Here is a 17,674-nt window from a genome sequence, read left to right as displayed (position 1 = left end):
TAATGACCAATAAAAACAAAAATCTTCCATCAGTTGCATTAAGAATCCATTTATTTCGGCCTATTTTATCAATACTTCCCTCTATTTCTGAATATATTTCTAAGAAAAATTCTTACTTTCGTGCGTTCCTTTCGATTGAGTTGTCGATCAGAAAATCCTTACAAACACAACTCTGAGATTATTTAAAGGAACCGTCTTCTCGTTTTCGATCAAATTCTGCTTTCAGTCGTAAGTAAGCGATTTCCTAAAAAGATCTATTGATCTATTGTATGGTGAATTGCATACCCGTCATATTCAGTGACTTGTATAAAAGAAAAAAAAACGCACACATCAAGAAATCTCGAAACTGATATGACATGCAAGAAAGCACATAAGGATTAGACTGGCGTTTTTTTTTTTTTTGCGGGACCTCTGACTTGCAGTCACCCACAGCGTGTTATGAGTCAAGTTCGCCTTCTGCTTTGAAAGAGAGATTCTTCTGTTATCAAACCCAACAACTTATACAAATAACAGCCCAGCATTCGAATTTTTCCCTACCCACAGAATTTGAATATTTTTTCCGCAATCGTGTCTTTTGAATAGACTTTTACCAGAAGGTTATGGTAAATGATAAAAAAAAAATGCACGCCTATCAAGAATGAGAGATTATATAAAAGTAATATTTCCCATAAATAATTTTACCCACTGAGGATTTTATGTAATATATATATATATATATATATATATATATATATATACTAATATATTATATATATATATATATGTGTGTGTATGTGTGTAGATAATATTACTTATATACATACCATATATATAAAATACTATTATATATATATATAATGTGTATATATATATATATATATATATATATATACACATAGAGAGAGAGAGAGAGAGAGAGAGAGAGAGAGAGAGAGAGAGAGAGAGAGAGAGAGAGAGTGAATTCCAGGAAAATGCCATCCACGCTCTAGAGGTGAGAATACGCGGCCCCTTGAGTCCTGGAGAGCCATGAGAGGCGCCATCCAGTGAGGAAGAGAAAGATTCCGGAGAGTGCCACGGAGCAAAGAAAGGAAGTGGCCTACTTTTCCTTAATCATTCAGGGAAATGCCTTGAGAGCCCGCAGAGGAGAGAGAGAGAGAGAGAGAGAGAGAGAGAGAGAGAGAGAGAGAGAGAGAGAGAGAGGCGGAGGATGAAAACTTTATATATAAAACAATAATCCATTCGAGCGTGTCAGGTAATCGTTTGCACATTAATGAGCAAAGGTTCGTATTAACGAGGGTTTAAAAATGCGCTAACGTTAAACGGTTTTGCTGTGCGTTTATTTTTCGTACAGAGAAAGAGAGAGAGAGAGAGAGGATGAGAGAGAGAGAGAGAGAGGATGAGAGAGAGAGAGAGAGAGATTGTGAAATACTTGATTTTTCCAGTTTATATATATATATATATATATATATATATATATATATATATATATATATATATATATTAGTATAAAGTACATTCTAAATTAAATCTCAATCTCTACTGAAATACAGAGAGAGAGAGAGAGAGAGAGAGAGAGAGAGAGAGAGAGAGAGAGAGAGAGAGAAATACATTCATAAAAACTCAAATCCTTCCAAAACACTAAAGAAATACTTACTTCTTTTCCCTCTTGCCGGCTCCGCTGTCTCTGAATCCCTTCGCAAACGGGTTGTTATCGATTTTGAGTTGCGTTATCTGGAAAAGTAAAAAAAAGAACATTTAATATTACTCTCAGCAAGTAAAATCTGAGGTCAAATTTATTATGTAATAAACATAGAGATTAATGTGTAATGTTTATTTCTAGAAGGAAACCTTGACAACTCTGAAATTGCGTAAGCATGACAAAATTAAAATGCATGGGATACAAGCGATTGCAAAGTGTCTTGGAGAATGGTTATGTTCATTCATACTCCTCCTTTTAGAGGAAGTTTAAATTTCTGATGTATTGCAGGTTTCAAGTACATCTGATGTGCTAAAAGGTATCAAGAAACCTTGATAAATCTTGCGTGAAACGTTTAAAGGTGAAATGAGAACAAACTAATGCATTTAAATGGATAATAAAATAACTGTAGCTAAGAGACTACTACGAAAAGAAATTTAGTCTGTGTGTGTGTGTGTGTGTGTGTTTGAGAGAGAGAGAGAGAGAGAGAGAGCTTCTTCTTTTAAAGGTCTCCCTATCAATGACAAATAAATTCCGATAGCATTTCCATACATTCCCCTTGACCGTTACCTGTAAACAATGACCTAACTCGATCTGATTCCTATTCAGACTCTTCTTGGCCTCTTACCAAAACAGGTCAAGTTGATTACTATCGCCGTGAAGAAGTTTCCAAGATACACTCATCAGTTATCAATAACTGAAGTTGGGTGGACAAGAGATAATTTTGAGAAACAAAAATAATTTTGTTGTTTGTTTTTTGTTACGTTTTTGCTGATTTTTTTTTTTTTTTTTTGAGGCACATACACAGTAACCTGGTCACCTGGAGAGCGCATTCCCGCTGTACATCAACATATCTCATTATTGTGCTTGCCGCAAAAACGGGTACAAACCAAGGCGCAATTCCTTCAATACGTAATTAACGTGAGAAACATCACAAACCGAAGGCAATTTTCATGACCAGAATCTGCCCGGGGAAAAAGCACAAACAGAATGAAAATTTCTGTAACAAACATCACGAACCTGACACACAAGAGGAAACCGCAAGCCCCAATTCGGGTATTGCGAAGGGGGTGGGTGGGTGACGAGGGGATAAGGTTGGAGGGAATTGTACACGCTCTGTAAATACACCATGTCGGATAGATCGTGCAAAAACGACATCCATTCCATCCTGTCCCTACCTACTCGCCCCCGACCGTACTTAAAAATCCCTCGACCCCAATCCACGGGAGGCATCTATTTGCGTTTTTGCCGATTAAGTTTTTGTTGTGATTTCCTCATTCAAACAAGGAAAGAAGACTGAAGGTAAAAACGCCATCCCGTGAGTGTGTGAGTGTGAGTGTGTGTGTGTGTTTTATTCCGGGCGTGACGTACATCAAAGGGCAATGCTTGACTACGTACCGGATGTGAATCTTACATTATGTCTTAAATGTGAGATTTAACAATTATCGTAATTTCACGGATGTGCGTGTCAATGTTTAGGCGTCCTAAGAGGTTTTAATTGTAAACTTCTCTTTATTATGACCAAAAGCAATTACTCTAAGGTGTCATCTTTGTTTGAGCAGTGATTAAATTGCTGATTATTTAATACGATAAGCATTCTTACGTATAAATCAATATACCACTACATATACTCAAACTCGATTTCAATTCAATCCTGAATCATACGTATAGGTCCTGCTCGTCCCAAAAATTTTCGTTTCATTAGTTTTTTTTGCCTCTTCAAATCACTAGAGGATGTAAATAGCTTCTATGTATTTCTTATGAACCACAAATGTGTATTGTTAAGTTAATTTCCCTAATTTCATATTAGTTTACCTCCTGTAAATGCACAAAGACAGCCACACTTTATATGTCTAGTCTCTTATATAATACTTAATACAACCTAGGATGTACTATTCCTGCTTTCATCTAAACAATTATAGGCTTATTCATTTAAAGATTCTATAAAAAAATTAATATTAACAATGTTATTCTCTTTTTATATCCACTTTTCCTTTATCGATCTGCTTCTGTCTTGCATTCCTATTTCGACAAATTACCCTCAGAGGGGGGAGGGATTTTTTTTTTAATATAATTGCTTTTTCTGACGGGAAAACACCCACCCATTCAAACAGCCCTTCCTAACCTTCGCTCACGAATACGATAGAGAGAGAGAGAGAGAGAGAGAGAGAGAGAGGAGAGAGAGAGCATCCTTGTTGCAGCATTAAAACTTCATCTCAAACTACTCGCCACACTCTGAAAGTCCATCAAAATTAAGTTTTAGAATAACATATCATAAATCGGAGGACTTTAAGGATCTAGGGAAGGGGGGCGGGGGCTTAGATTTTAAACGTAATTCGCCTCCAACCCCTACATCTATATATATACCCTTCCCTTCCCCTCCCCGTCTCCATCCCACGACGTCTCGCTAATCTTCGACACCCCCTTCCCTCCTCCTCCTCCTTCCCCATCGACCCCCGTGGTGTTATAACTTAAAATTCAGTGAGAATAAAGATGATGAAATGGGTATAAAATGTTGGGGTCGGGAGACTGTAATTGAATCATAACATTAGAGGTCGAGACCCTAACCTCCACTCCCCCCCCCATTCGCCCCTCCCCCTCCCCACCTCGCTACCTCCTTCCCACCAACTCCAGTAGTTGACATGTGTCAACACCCGACTGATCTCGCAGAGGGGTCCCTAATCGTCACCCCTCCCCGTCTGGCCGCCTACCCCACCTCTCCCATCTTAACACCCAATCTCCCTATCAAAACCAACAGCATTTTTATTCCTTCACTTGTTTGTGAGTGAGGTTCCCTCCTACGACTGGGAACGATTCGCTACGAATATTGAAAATGGAATTTTGGCAGGGAAGGAAATTATTTGCTTCTCCATAACTAAAACATTATTATTAAACGGATTAACATGATACAATGATGAAAGCAGTGTAGTCATTTATTATGAAGATTAACGCTGCAGAGCAATGGAAATGATTCATACGATTACTGAAAATGGAATTCTGGATGGAAATGAAACCATTTTTTTTTTCTCCAAAGTACTAATACGTATAATCATCAAACATATTAACACAATATCATGATGGAAAAAGTGAAGATATTTATCATGAAGATTAACGTTACTAAGCAAACTAAAAATAAAATTTGAAAACAGATATAGAAACCATCTAAATCATCGAGGAGAGAGAGAGAGAGAGAGAGAGAGAGAGAGAGAGAGAGAGAGAGAGAGAGAGCAAATCCAGTGATCATTTCGAGCAAATGCCAAAAGTTTCACAGACCGTCGCCACAGAGTTACGAGATGATTGGCATGAGCAGCATTACCGTGCCGTAACGCCCTAGGTTTTGTCACAACTCTTTGGTTGGAAAAATGCCATTAATATGAAATTGCGGTTACGCTCGTAGATGGATGAGAGGACTAAAAAAGGAGGGCGTGTGTGGACGGTTACGGAGAGAGAGAGAGAGAGAGAGAGAGAGAGAGAGAGAGAGAGAGAGAGAGATAGAAGGGAGAATGAGATGGAGACGAGAGAGAGAGAGAGAGAGAGAGAGAGAGAGAGAGAGAGAGAATCTGCCCAGGCTTATCAATGGCATTTTGCAGAGAGAGACAAAATAGATATGCCTATGATTATCAAGGCTATTTTACAGAGAGGGAGAGAGAGAGAGAGAGAGAGGGGGTGGAACTTACTTTTTCGTTCTGATAAGCGGTGACGGCGATGAATTCAGTCTCCTTGAAGACGTAAGTCCTGAAGGTGGAATACGGCAATTTCAGGATGTCGTTTGCTCGGACTAAGTGGAATCTCGGCTGGTACTTGTGCATGGAATTGAGGATCGTCTGAAATAGAGAGAGAAAAAAAATAAGTGAATAATTTTACACTCGTTACCAAACTATGGAATAAAAAAAATAAATTCTAATCTGAAAAAAAAACGAGAATATTTGTATTAAAATAATCATTATATTTGTAAGTGTTTTATTAAAAAAATAATTGTAACCTAGTAAAAATGAAAATAGTTCTATTATAAAAAGATATGCGAATATTTGCGCATTATTATACTTATTACAATACGATGAAATAATAAGACAAAAATACATTCTAATCTGAAATACAAAAAAAAAAAAATAAAAAAAATAGTGCTTTAGTAAACTAATTACAAGACGATGAAATCAATAATAAAGGAAAAAATACCTTGCAATCTGAAATTTACCCAAAATAATTGCATTTTAGTTGATGGCTCATAGATGATAAAATACCTCATATAAATATTTCGTAATTAACTTGACAAATAAAACACATGGAATAATTATGCCCCTAACAAAGAAGGGTATAGGATAAAAAAATTAATATTACATCCATATATTACGAGCATACACGCGACACTCATACGCACACACACATTCACATTCACACACACACACACAAAGATTCGATGACAATTGTCCCACTGCCATTTGAGCACCGAGGCTGCAGGCCTCAGTGACGCTGAAAGAATAGAAAGGGATCAATAAATGTATGGTAGCTCTTCCACTCTCTCTCTCTCTCTCTCTCTCTCTCTCTCTCGCTTTTTATTGTGGCCTGAATGGGGGGAACAGGAAAGGCAACAATGAACAGGCGGAACACGAAATAATATTAATATTAAAACTGAGAGTTGAGTAGGCCTTCAAATGCATCGCTGTAAAGTGATGGGAACGGAACAGTCAACCCCTCCCCCTTCAAATTTCTTCCCCTCCCTTTCATCATGTAAAAGTGTTAACGTGAAAAGACTACTTCCATGGTATGATATTTTCTTGACATTTTAAGAGTATTAAATTCAAATCAATAAAACCGGAAAGTCTCTCGCTTAGTTCTTCCTTCTACTCTTTGTTTCTCCTTCTCTTCCTTATAACTTTCATCCTACTTTTGTTTTCGTTTATCTAAATTCTGGAAAAATTTAACCCGATCCCCACCCCCCACCCCCAACAAAAAACAATAAAACAACAATACATCCGTTGACTTCAGACCTTCGGAAGTTATGATGCGATCGTTGTTTTTAACTGCTTCATTTCTCTCTCTCTCTCTCTCTCTCTCTCCTTCGTACACCCATGGAACCAGAATTCGCGGATACACCTCCTTTGTCTGTACGCGGTTTTATTAACTCTTAAAGTATTTACCCAGCTAAAAGACCTATTTTGTTCCGAGCGAAGTCCACCCACGCCCCTCAGCAGCTCATAAGCCGCATGGGTGAACGCACGCACACACACATACACCAAGCCTTGGTGTACGCGAATAAGAAAGAAAGAAGGGAAGAACGATTGGGAAATACAGGGAATTAGGAAAGACGAGGAATTACTTCGTGAAATACCGTCCCATACGACGGCGTCGTCAGACAGTACATAGATCTTGCGATTAGTTAAAGGAGATGTGAAAATAAAGGAAAATGATGCTAAAGACAAACGAGATTTGTTGTAAGAAGTGAACGCACGGCGAAGAACAACAACACTGCTAAAAGGGGAATGAGAAACCATTTATGACGAAGAGAGAAGTGACAAAAATGTAGTTAAAGCAGAGGAGAAATGGTATGGAAATGGTGTTCAATAAAAAGATTTGTAGTAAGATGGGACAAAGAACAACAAATCTCCTATAACGAAAAGTGGCAAAAATACCACAAGACAAAGAACACCACCACCACTAACCAATAACGACCACAACAGCTGTAGCAGCAGCAGCAGCATCAGCAACAACAACGACAACAACCACTCTTCCAACAACCCGAGTTGTTACTGCGGCGGCGAGATTCGCTTAAAAGGAGCCCAGCATACAATTATGTTATTATTCAAGGGGGCGGAGGAGGGGGTGCGCCCAATCCTTGATTGGCCATCAAGTTGACCTTCAATCCATCGGTGGGCTTGTCCTGCCTGTCAATCGCTCCTGTCATATTCATTTCCTCTGTCCACTCCAGGTTATTTATCATTGGAGGTCATTTGTCAGTCCCCTGGACGTGTCGTGTTTTGCCGTCCACGACGATCCATGATTGGCTGTTCAGAACCGATGGGAACTGGTCTGCAGATGATGGTTAATGTGGGGTCCTTAGCAGGATAATGGAGAGAGAGAGAGAGAGAGAGAGAGAGAGAGAGAGAGAGAGAGAGAGAGAGTCTCAGGGTCTTTCTCAAGTCTATCGTAGATAATAGCTCTACTGTCGATCATTGTCCCTCTGTTGCTTTATCTCCCTCGACATCAGCAAGGGACGAGGTAGAGAGAGAGAGAGAGAGAGAGAGAGAGAGAGAGAGAGAGAGAGAATGTGGGCTACATTTTTAGATGAGCAGCAGTCTCTTAACACAACTATTTTCACTCCGTCCGTCATCGCCACTTCGTCTACTTTGCGGTCCACACATTCCCCGATCCTTAACTTTGAGCCTTTTCTTCTGTGTTACCTGATTATCCCTCCAATTTATTTCCTACACAAACTAAGATTATCCTTCCTTCTTCCTTCACTATTCCTTCCCCAGCACAAGCGCTCCTCCTCCTCCTCCTCCTCCTCCTTCTCCTCCTCTTCCTTCCTATTCAGCCTCCATCATCTCCATCCCAAACATTTGTTCTCAATTGACTTAGATCAAGGGCGTAAGTTCTTTCACTTTCAGACATTTTCTCGGCTGCAATTTTCTCATCCAAAACAATTTTCCCCTCAGAAGGACGCGCCCCACCACCACCCCGGTGGCACCCCCCGCCCCCCCGAAATCCCCTCCCGCCCTCCCATCTCCTTAACCCCCGTGTGACCTTGTCAAGAGGAAAAGAGGGGAAACAGGCCGTTATTATTCTCTCATCTATTCTTTTATACGTTTCCCCTCTCCTAGTTACCAATCGAATTATTCTCACGTTCTAGTGCATGCGATCAAATTACCGCATTTACGAGAGAGAGAGAGAGAGAGAGAGAGAGAGAGAGAGAGAGAGAGAGAGAGAGAGAGTTTAATATTTTCTCCGTCTTGTGTCCTTAATTCACTTGCACGAATATCAAGAGATTATTACTGTTTTAAACTAAGCAACTTTTTAACGAGAAAATGATTAATGTCATCCGCTGCAATATCGAAAACGACGTTACAAATACTGAAGGGGAAATGCGAGGACTATCAAGGTCTGTAAGACTGGCGGCAGTCACCGAATGATTTCCGATGAGTAATTGCATGTAATCTCAGCTGCATTAATGCAATAATTGCTAGAACGTTGGAGAATTTACATGGGAAATTATCCCTTGGATTACTTCCCTGACCAACAAAAAAGGAAAAAAAACAAGAAAAAAAAAAAAAAAAAAAAAAAAAAAAAAAAAAAAAAAAAAAAAAAAAAAAAAAAGAGGGTGGGCGGGCGGCCTGCATTATTCAAACAGTATTTTTCAAAGGGCTGTAGAGAGAATAAAAATAAACACTTTTATTACTATGGGAAAACGGCAAAATAAAAAAAAACGAAAAAAGCGAAAGGAAAAATATAAATTATCAACAAATACAAAAACTCCTAAATCCTCACTAGCAAAAATTTCCTTCTTATTATGGAAGTGCGGTCAAGACATCCAAGTCAGCTATTTTCCATTTTTTTCTCCTTCTCCACCCCCCTCCCCCACACACCCATTCCCCGCCTACCACGAAGTTCCCTTCCTCTCTACTCTAGCAAACAATTTTCGAATTAGTCCCATAACTCAGCGTCAATCACGAACAAATTCTGATAGCGTCGAGCGTTGATTTATGGTAAATTTGACGATTTCCCAAGATCTATCCTTGGCCCGTGGTCGAAGCTGTTCAGGTTGCATATATCTTGCTGACGGAAGATATAAAAGAAGGGTTGGGTGGGAACGTGGTAAGGGGAAGAGGAGGGTCGTCTTCTTCTCCCCTCTCCCCCTTCCCCAAAAGGGTAAGGGGTAGGTGAAAGTAGGAGGGGAATGGATGGGGGGAGGGGGGGGTTAGGAAACGAGGTCTTTCCTTAGACGTCCGGAAGTTGAGCGGAATAAAGATATTTTCCTTTTTATACTTTCATTTTTTTTTTCCTCCGGGTTGTTTCCAATACACAGTTGGGTATAAGCACGACTTTATTCTCTGCGTTCTTCATGCGTATTTGTTCCCATGTAGGTCACTAACGTAAAACTTCCATATTTCTTCTAAGCAACTTTTCTACGCATACTCATTTAACGCACTTTTCAGTATTTTTGTTATTTTCGTAACAGTAGTTACTGACAAATGCAATTTACTGCGGGTGATAAAAGTCATATCGAATCGATCAAGTTGAAAATCAAGGGATAACCAAGAAGCTTTTTTTAACGTAATACAATCACGCCGTACAGACGTTGTTGTTTTAGATTTAGCTGGCCTTATGTCAGCACGGGCTCTTGCTCCTTAGAGCAGCCCATAATATTTCGTAGAGACTATGCATCACCCTTAAAAATACGTTACCTTCTCACTTAATCTCCTCCAACGGTTCTAAACATTAAAACATAAAAAAATCCCCACACATTGCGCAAATGATTCTGCGAAATCAGGTGTTTAAAATGAACGTAGTTGCTAGTGTGCGTGTGTATGTGTGTATGTGTTAATGCCGGGTGACATTCCAACATGAGCACAAGCGTGTCGACATGTGCGGTCTTAAGGCGTTCCGAGAATCAGATCTCACAGGTCAGCGTTTCTGCCCTATAGAATGACAGCAGTGGGTTAAATACTCTCAACCTAATTTTTTCTATAGATTTTAATATTGGCTTCGTTGATGTACGAATGAGACGTGGAAAAACATTTCACTTAATGCATATCAATGAAATACATAATTGCTGCCAAATCGGAAGCACTGGAGGTAAAGATAATAAAACTAACAAACAAACAAAATTAAAAAAAACTAATTCGGACACTGACTACTCAAAACGCACTGTGGACCAAACGACCGAAGGAAGAAGTCCCTTTCTCATTGAGAAAACAGCGCGCAAAGCCTCCTTGGAAACCTTGGGAACAATTAAGGAAGACGAGCGATGCCGCTGTCATTTTTATCACCTGGTATTCTAAAGACTCATGTAGTTCGGAAATGACGGATTCATTTATAAACAGAGCGTGCAGGTTTCATCAATCGTCAAAGAATTTCCTCGCGAGGAATTGTGAAGTGCCAGATGAAATATCTATTCGTTCCATGATCGCCCACGCATCATCACAAGATTACGTGCGCGGGATGATTGTATAGGCACGCACAAACGCATGCGCGTATGCGCGTGCATACGTTATGAGCGTATACACATAGTAAGGTATGTTCTTGTCACCAAGTTCTAAAGTCGCCGTCTTCATACTTCATAACTGAATTTATGTTTAGTTTCTAATTATATTCAGTTCTGTTATTTTCAACGAAACCATTTCATAGCCCCTTTCACATGAACTCCCGTTCATTATTAAAAAAAAATCAAAATATAATCCTCTCTTTGGACTTTGAGTTTCTCTGAACTTACAGTAGAAGCGTAGACAATACCATAATCATTAACAAATCTCTTTTCTTTTCCCTCCTGCCTCTTAACCTAACTCAGGAAAACGTGAAGACAGTTCTGCAATATACCAGTAATAGGATGTAACAAGTAAAAGGATGTAACAAGTAAAAAGGGAAATTCCTTACTATAAGGGCTGACAAAGCTGACGACGAATATCAATGACACTTTTGAGATTTCCAGTTCTGCAACTGCATAAGCGTATAAAATAGTAAGTAATAATACTGTTGAAGACGCACTTGTATAAAAAATTGTAATAGAAATTTTGTACAATATGTTCACGTGCCATTCTTCGGCGCCTTCAGGACTCACTACTTCTTTATATATTGAAATGTTGCCTTAATATATCAAGAAAATAGTGCATAACAGATACTGCGCAAAAGACTGTACATTCAAACGAAGCAAATAGAACTTATTTTGAATGCATAAACTAAATACAGCATAACCGTCCATACGTTATACATAAGGAAAGAGTAGGCTAAATTAAAGCCACAAAGAATGACAAAAAGTAGGTGGGCGATAACAGCGATACAGCAAAGTACAGTCGAAGCCAGTTGTAGTTCCAGAGCGCGTATTCGTAATAACAGGTTGTGGGCAGCAGAGGCGCCTTCCACAATACAGAGGAAATTTGGTTCGTACGCGACTTGGAAGACGAAGACCGGAGCCAAATCGCTCAAATGGGTCGCTATGGGCAGAGAAGGGAAGGAGGAGGAGGAGGAGGAGGAGGAAGGAAAGAGAGGAGGAGAAGGAGGAGGAAATACAGCCAAGTTGTCACGATTAAGGATAAAAGACTCAGAATCTGAAGATAAAAGTAAGTATTTAATAATAATAAGAACGTCATGTAGCCGGTTATTCGCCAGTGAATCAATGCTGGAGAGTCAGCGCTCTGATGATCATATTACTTCCTTGTTACACCCAAAGACAAGAGCAAATGAACAAGCAAATACAAATTATAATCTTTGTCGGGGTTTTAGCGTTTTTAGCCTAGGGCCTTGCATGTGTATATATTCCTCATAACCTTGAAGACAGTTCGAAAACCATAAGAACAATAGCCACAGTGATACCAATATATCAGAATGAACAAATAAATAAATAAACAAATAAATAAATAAATGCAAGAGATAACAAACTTCTTGCCTCCATTCATCTTGAAACCCACCGGAAACCTCAACCCCGACAAGAGCCCTTCCTTCTCCGCCAACAACCCCCCCTCTTTTTTTTTTCTTCTTCATCTCCCCTTACTCTCTCGCAGAACCTCGGCCCAACAGAACTTCCAAAATCCGATCTGAGCAACATGTTTACATATTGAATACCGCTAATCTCCCTTTGGATCCCCCTCCCCACCATCGCCCACCCCAAGCAGTAGATCACCCACACACAAATCGGGGACCCTCTGAAAAACCGACAAATTCTGCCCCTCGCTGTTGAGCTTCTCCTGGACCGCCCCCGCCCCGCCCCATGCACCCCCAACCCCGCTTCAGCCCATCTAACGCCGTTCTCTTCGATCCACATCCAACCCCTAGCCAGATATCACAACCCCTCCCCTCCCCCCTTACCTAACCAATGGCCCCATACATAAATCCATTATCTAACTCCTCACAGACAAGACAGACGTCACACACACACACACATACACACACAAAGGAGGATGAACTGAAAAGGTTGCCGGCAAAAGAGAGACCACGTAGCAGTGTACTGCTTGCATCAAAAACAGGCGTCTCCAAAAGGAAGAACAGGGTGGACTGATATGAAAGGACTTGAAAAAGGTCAATGTTATATTCTGTATTCGGATGATTCATTGAAAGACGTTACCCGCTGGGGTAAAACGAAATGAACAAACGATGCAGCCTCGAAAGTCCAATGACAAAGCAATGATCGCGGAAGGAATATTATTTCCATAAAGACAAGGCTTTCTGACAGGATAAAAAGCTAATAAAATAAATAAGTCCAAGGGAAATAATTTGATTCCCTAAAAGATGAAAGACATGCATAGCCGACATAATTCTACGTTGCGAGTTCAAAGAAAATCAGCAGAATCTGAAATTTTACAGCAAAAAAAGAAGAAAATAATAAAAGAGAAAAAAGAATCATACGAAACCTGCAAAGAATGATGAATTCTCTCTCTCTCTCTCCTCTCTCTCTCTCTCTCTCTCTTCCTTAAGCATTCTTATGTAACAAACAACAAACCCACTTCCTTATCTGTTGATATTCGGACGACGAGGTCAACTCGTTTTTCTTCATAACCAGATTAATGTTTGCCCGCAACATGCTTCCATCTCAATCACGACAGACACATATGCCAAGAGTGAAATTAATACATCGCTGTATATAGACGAATGCGTACAAGCAACAAAGTAATCGCATGAAGTGCGCAAATAAACTAACACCAACGGTCGTCCTTGCGATAAAATAAATCTGTTTTAAACTAAACGCGGAAAGTGTACGAACAAGCGAACATACACACACACACAAAGTAGTAAAAAATTATACAAATATGCATCTTAATTTTCATAATATCACTCGTGAACATCAGAGAGAGAGAGAGAGAGAGAGAGAGAAGAGAGAGAGAGAGAATATCTTCACCCTGACGTCTTCCCCTTCTTCGGAAACTAAAACAATTCAGTATACCGAGTCAATCATTTGCCTAAATTCACAAGGAAGTTTTCTCAATTTTTTTTAGCGAAGCTCCCTTCATTATTTTGTAAGCGACAGATAATGTTGCTATATTTCTTACTGTCGCAAAACATTGTCCAAAAACGCCATGCAAGCTTGTGAGACATGATAAAATCGTTCTTACTCTAAAGAAATTTCGAAAGCGTTTTGTAAAAGAGTAAATTGACAAACCTTATAAAAATAAGTTAGATCAAAATTTACCACCTTTGCTAAAAATCGGGAAACTAACTCATACTGGAGAAATATTAATCGCTAAAAAGAGAGAGAGAGAAAACAAGGAAACCCGTAGGAGTGCCTAATATTTCCTGGCGCGTGAGATGATGTAACAGAATCACAATATACAAACACATTCAGAATAAAAATACTCAAATATTAGGACATAAAAATCACAACACTTACAATACAGAATTACAGAAAAACAAAATGAGACTACTTACACAACTTCAAAAAAGAGAATATTTTCTTTTCAAAACATTTTCCCGTATCTTTTTTTATGAGCTTAGCTATCAGTTACCTATCGTCCTTTCGCTAAGGCATAACTCATCACTAATCAATAAAGGTAACGAACGAGAGAGAGAGAGAGAGAGAAGAGAGAGAGAGAGAGAGAAATGTAGCCGCCGTAGCGTAGCAATCTCACCGTAATCCCGATAAAAGTAAGGGATTCTTTTGCGTATGAAAGAAGAAAAGGCAGAAAGGAGAAAAAAAAAAAAAACTTCAAAGATTCGATCTGGGAAGAAGATTTGTGATTTCCATATGGGAGAAGCTCAAGACATGAAAAGGGGAGAAGATACTGAGGTTAGAGATGGACGAGAGAGAAGAGATGAATAGGGAGAGAACAGGACGAAGAGAGAGAGAGAGTGAAATGTTACGAAATTCAGGTGAGAGGGTGGTAAAAATTACACTTAAATAAAGACGACCGAAGAAAAGAGAGAGAGAGAGGAGACGATGAGGCAGATGGAGAAGAGCGTATGGGAGGAGAGAGAGAGAGAGAGAGAGAGAGAGAGAGAGAGATACTAAGAACAACATATTTGGCAGAGAAATCTTCCTGTAAAAACATCTATCCTCGCATGGCCCATCCTCCACTGGCAAAGGGGGGACGGGGGACGTAACCCTCCTCCTCCCCCTGGTCCCCCTCCCCCTAACGGCATGGCGCTCACTTGATCCTGTTGTATCGTTCTCATCGAGCATTATGGGCCATCAATCATAAATATTATACTTTGGCCGAATGAAAATACATATCAGATTATCATAAGGGTTCGAGGAAGGCTGCCGATGCCTCTCTCGCGGATTACATTTTCAGGGAATATGCTCGGGGATTTAGTCCGTTATGATGCTGGAGGGGGGGGGGGGGGAAATGGTGGGGAGGGGGGCAGGGGCTAGGGAAGAGAGAGGGGGGGGGGGGGATGTGCAGCCACAACACAGAAGCAAGGTTTTTGGATGCTATAGGTTTTAATGGAATTGTATTAGGTATTTGCTTTACTTTTTTTGTGTCTCTCTTTTTCCAGTCTAACAACCTTCATAAAAGCATTATATATATATATATATATATATATATATATATTATATAGATATATATATGTATATATAATATGTATATATATATATATATTATATCTTTATATATATTATATATATATATATATCTAACATCTATTAGCGTCATTTATCAATTAATAACAAATGTCAATGTCAAGGCGGTATCAACGTTTGTTGATAATGGCTCAACTAGCTTGTTAGACAATCAGAACCACTACAAAGGTAAAATCAACAATACTTTTTTTTTTATTAATGAAAGCTTACAGTCATATAAGTAGTGCGGTGCGAACTGGGATAACTTACTGACTATACGAAAAAAACACATAACTACTTATGCTCATATGCTCTGCATGAGTAGTAATCATATCGCACGAATACACACATACAACCACGAATACAAACATTTCGAATACTTGTATTTAACAAGAGTATAGAGGTCCATGAGACAATTTAAACGAAAATATTCATAAATCATACAATAATCTCCAGGTCTCCATTTTCCCGCGATAATGGAGAGAGAGAGAGAGAGAGAGAGAGAGAGAGAGAGAGAGAACCCGTTAAAAGCGTTCAGCACAACCGCTTCTGACGACCCTTGCCTGACGAGGCTATTTGGCTTAAGACCAGTTCATGTTTACATAGAGGTCGCCATCCCAATTCGTCTAGCATTTACATCGAATTAACTCATCATCGCAATCCATAAAATCGGTCCTCCTCCTCCTCCTCCTCCTCCGTTGCTTCAGAGGGAAGACGGGAAAGAAAATGAAAGGTGGAGGGTGGGGTCTGAAATCATTATATCTTATAGTATATTTATCAGTTATTTCACTCCACTTAGTTCATAAATTGAAGAGAGCGAAAGGTACAAAAACATCAACGAAAGAACGTGACAGTGTCAATAATCAAACCAAACGCAACATTTGAGGTGGAAAAAAAAAAGGGGGTGGGAAATTATCCATGAGAGAGAGAGAGAGAGAGAGAGAGAGAGAGAGAGATTATCATCACTGGTAAATGCAATTTACTAAATATTATATATATATATATATATATATATAATATATATATATATTTATCTATATAAATAATATATTATATATAATATATTAATATATATATGCATGGAAGTCTAAGCCATATGCAAAAAAAAAAACCTAATGAGAAATTTCCATACCAGCTCTAACAATCACCAAGTAGAAATCAGATAAGAAAACACGAAATATAAAATAAAAATAGAAATAGCTCGCAAGAGAAAAGAGATAGCTTTTTCTAATAATGTGTAATCTGTGTCATACCGGGGTCGCAGAATGAGACCCCAAAGTTGCTATCTCTCGCCCTTACCCTTTTCATTTCTCAGCACATAAAAGAGAGAGAGAGAGAGAGAGAGAGAGAGAGAGAGAGAGATAAAAATGTTGTATAAATTTCCAGGGATGAATTACCCTCTTACGGAGACCAACCCTTTAAAACACAAGGATGGGAAGAAAATAAATAATAAATAAGAGGGAAAAGGACGAATCTCCACCACCGTCATAATCTCTGGGGTCTTTAGAGAGAGAGAGAGAGAGAGAGAGAGAGAGAGAGAGAGAGAGAGAGAGAGAGAGAGAGAGAGGACGCAGGTAAAGTACGAGGGGAAGTCGGAGGAAGCAAGGGGAGGTTCCGAATATCATAGGAGTGAGGGGAAGGTTAGGAGAAAAATTAAATAAAAATGAAACGTTAAATGGGAATATAAAAGCGAATAATCCCTTGAACAAAAATCGAGACCATGAATATAGAGATAAATAATTTAAAAAAAATTACCATCAGAGAGCGATTGAAGAAAGGGAAATTTTTGAAAGCTGTACAAATATTTAACAGCCCGAGAGAGAAAAAAAGTACGATAAGCGGTAATATAATAATAATAATAATAATAATAATAATAATAATAATAATAATAATAATACATGAATCATTCAATATAAAGACGGAAAATGTAAGTATCTCTCGTACATTAAATTTTTCCATACGGAGATCTAACAAATTTCCAAATGAAAGACAATATCAATAAAATTGCTATGGCCATTCTAATTTTGCATCATACTTGCTAATTCACTGTAATGGATCATTTTTCATCGTTGCAATCTGAGAGAGCCAATACATGCTCGTATAAGATCGTCGCGAACTTTAACTTTCCAACATCGTTTTCTGTCTATAACACACGAAGTAGTAGTTATACACCAGTATAAAATGTATACATTACCAATAACCACTTCACATACAACTAAATGGTGATGACATTTCGGAATTATAACCTTCCTAAGGAAGGAAGATGGCTGTGAGAGAGAGAGAGAGAGAGAGAGAGA

At 38.9% G+C, this 17,674-nt stretch overlaps 1 protein-coding gene across 5 annotated transcripts in view; it reads right to left on the bottom strand.

The window, feature by feature from the left end:
* Positions 1 to 17,674, bottom strand: part of LOC135224638 (optomotor-blind protein-like) — a 227,938-nt gene that overhangs the window by 20,522 nt on the left and 189,742 nt on the right. For all 5 annotated transcript variants that reach the window (XM_064263848.1, XM_064263847.1, XM_064263850.1 and 2 more), the window contains 2 exons: positions 5,353 to 5,499; positions 1,634 to 1,710 (listed from right to left, as the gene is read on the bottom strand). In XM_064263848.1, coding sequence (XP_064119918.1) covers positions 1,634 to 1,710; positions 5,353 to 5,499 — 224 coding nt within the window. The remainder of the gene's footprint in view (positions 1 to 1,633; positions 1,711 to 5,352; positions 5,500 to 17,674) is intronic.

This window comes from Macrobrachium nipponense, chromosome 12 (assembly GCF_015104395.2).
Source record: "Macrobrachium nipponense isolate FS-2020 chromosome 12, ASM1510439v2, whole genome shotgun sequence".
Lineage (NCBI taxonomy): Eukaryota > Metazoa > Arthropoda > Malacostraca > Decapoda > Palaemonidae > Macrobrachium > Macrobrachium nipponense.
This window is presented reverse-complemented; position numbering and strand designations above follow the sequence as displayed.